Source organism: Tupaia chinensis, unplaced genomic scaffold, assembly GCF_000334495.1.
Source record: "Tupaia chinensis unplaced genomic scaffold, TupChi_1.0 Scaffold000067_1, whole genome shotgun sequence".
NCBI classification, from domain to species: domain Eukaryota; kingdom Metazoa; phylum Chordata; class Mammalia; order Scandentia; family Tupaiidae; genus Tupaia; species Tupaia belangeri.
Genome location: NW_006159526.1, coordinates 3,811,302 through 3,814,099, shown reverse-complemented (window position 1 = coordinate 3,814,099; position 2,798 = coordinate 3,811,302). Strand labels below are relative to the sequence as shown.

Below are 2,798 nucleotides of genomic sequence, written 5' to 3'. Positions count from 1 at the left end.
TGGGCTCCCCGAAGGTCCCCTTGGGCCGGGGGGGGGGGGGGCACAGCTCCTGTTCTCCAGAAGTGCGCTGCTTCTGCCCCCTCCCCAGAATAAGAAAGAAAAGAGGGCAGAAAGTGATGGATTCAGGGGGATCCACCAAGAATTCTAAATCTCTCTGCACCCAACTTTTCCAACACAGGCAGGCTCTCTTGTATCTGAGTGGAAGACTGGGACCCTGGCCCTCCTTTTCTGGCTCCCCACCCACCAGGAAGTTCTCCCTGAGGTCTGACCTCAAGCTCTCCAGCTGCCCTAATCCACCCTAGGCTTTCCCACGCCCTGCCCCGGGCTGGGATGAACCCCTGGTGTCCGGGTCTGAACCGGATCTCCATGAGGGCGGGCTGATTGGGGGGAAGCCCTCCGGGGACAACCTGCACCCCCACTGGAGGCGGAATTTCTCCCCTTTCATTTCCTTATTGTCTCTGGAGAAAGGTGTGACAGGGAGCAGGAGGCAGTGTGAAGCCAGAAACCTTGTTCTGGTCCCAGATTCAACTGCGACCACAGCACTGGGGGGGTGGGGGGGCGGCTGGACGGGACAGGGGAGCAGTGAGGCTGATGATCTGCAGGAACCTGAGACTAGGGCAGGGAGGGGCTTACTCTCCTAGCTCCCTGCAGACGCGGAGGGGTGGGCTCATTTGATGAGACTGGGGAGACCGCAGACAGCATCCCCCAGCCATTTCCAGCCCCTCGTAGTTGACTCTGGAAATATACCCCCCAGTGCAGATCCCCTAGCTTATCCTTCCCCCACTCACATTCCCCACACACGGCCCCTCAGCTCCACTCCCACAGTGCCCCGACAGTGACTCCCCCGCCTAGATCCCTCCACACATGGTTTTCCTCCTACGCTGTACCTCAAAACACTGACTTGTAGTTAGTCCCTTTATTTTAAAAATATTTTTATTTGCCATTATTATTATTATTAAAGAGTTTTGCTAAAGGGTGCCTGTACTCACTGGAATGAAAGAAAGAAAGTGAAAAACCATGCCCTGGGGGGATGACCATGCCCCAGTCCCTTCTCCTCTATTCTCCTCTTGGGATTTTGGGCATGCATCCACACGTGCCTGGTGTAAGTTTCAAGTCTCTGGGTCTGAGTCTGGGACTTGAACCGTGGTTGGCCACGTGAGAATACAGTGCCTTAACCAATATGCCACCCACTGGCCCTCTTTTTATTTTTTTCTTTTAATTTGGCCATAGAGAAAGGGAAAGTGAGAAAACAAGCCTCCAGGTCTGGGACTTAAACCATAGTTGGCCGTGTGGGAGTCCAGAGCCTTAACCACCACACCACCTGTCAGCCCCAAGTCATCATATTCCCCAACTCTAAGCACTCCAGAGGTCCAGCGGGACCCCCTCACTACCCCAGAGCCTCCACTCCCCATTAGACAACTGATACCTTCAGCTGCCCCACCTCCACCTTTCAGCACTCCCAGCCCCTTCCTAGTTGGCCCTGCCCTGCCACACGTGCACCTCACACCTCCCCAGACCTAGGACTGGCCCCGCCCGGGCACCCTGCCAAGCCCTGCAAGCCCGGGGATCCAGGAGTCCCACCCTGCAGCTGCCAACCCCAGACCAGCACTAGGGCACACTGGGGCCCCTGTAACCACCAGATTTTGACTCCTTGGAGAACCCAACCATTCTAGCCCCATGCCTCACTTTCAGGCCCCCCAACTCTCAGGCTAGGACCCTGATCCCCACCCAGCCTCGCAATGTTGGTCAAACAGCAAGCAAGCCAAAGAGCAGGAGTCCTAGCAGCAAGTCCCACGAGGGTTAGACTTTCTCTCTGCCGGCATGAGGAAATAGGGATGCGTCCCCCAGCCCTGTTCCAGGAAGCCCAGACTGAGTGGGACTGCAGGACTTGGGCCTGGCTGGAGGTGGTGGCTGGGAGGGAGGAGAGGTGTGGAATCGGAAACCCCAGCCTCCAACTTGGAGAGTCCTTGCTGGGGACATGCATACGGAAGGGCAGTGTGGAGACCGAGGCCTCTCTCGCCCATGCTGCCGCCCACAACTGCTCTCAGGTCCCCAGCTCTGACCCCATCTGGGCCCACCTCCATCTGAGCCCCAATTCTAAGCCACCTGTTACTTCAGACATCCAACACAAAGCTTCACGCCCATCTCCTACCCCTGAGCACCACCCCCTATTTCTGATCCCATCTTAGATCACCAGCAGATCCTTATCCCTTAACCCCAGTTCTGATTTCTGTCCCGCAATCCTCACGTTTAACCCTGTATTCCAGCCCCCAACTCCCAGCCTGATTTCGCTTAATGGTGACCCCCGTTCTCCATCTCTAGTGATCTCCATTTCCTGCAGTCTCTCAGTCCTGTCCCCTACCTGGGGCTTTGTTTTAATCCCTCGGATTTGGGGGCGCCAACACCCAGTCCGGTCCTAGCGTTCGTTTAAGGTGTGACCTGACTCTTGCCTCAATTTTCCTGGCTCTCATTTAAGCCCTGGCCCGGGCTAGTCTGCCTCAACCGCGCTCCCATGCCTTGTCCCCTTCCCTGACTCCCACACCTGGTCTCCGTGTCCCTGGTTCCTCGGCTTCCCAGCTAGATGTTCTGGCCCGCATTTAAGCTCAGACTCCCGTCCCTGGCCCCACTTAAGCCCACACCCCGGTCCTTGCCCTCATTTAAGCCCACACCCCAGTACCTGCCCCCCACTTCCAGCTCCGCCATCCCCGAGGACACACCTCGCCCGCCTCTGGGTAGTAGCTCCACTCGGCCAGGTCATGGGCTTCCATCTTCACCGAGCCCAGCATCCCCCCGGCCTT

At 57.4% G+C, this 2,798-nt stretch overlaps 1 protein-coding gene across 1 annotated transcript in view; it reads right to left on the bottom strand.

Annotated features, from left to right (window-relative positions):
• Positions 1 to 2,791, bottom strand: part of FOXA3 (forkhead box A3) — a 9,740-nt gene extending 6,949 nt beyond the window's left edge. The window contains exon 1 of the mRNA XM_006142092.2: positions 2,718 to 2,791. Coding sequence (XP_006142154.1) covers positions 2,718 to 2,786 — 69 coding nt within the window. The 5' untranslated portion in view covers positions 2,787 to 2,791. The remainder of the gene's footprint in view (positions 1 to 2,717) is intronic.
• Between the last annotated feature and the right edge of the window lie 7 nt (positions 2,792 to 2,798).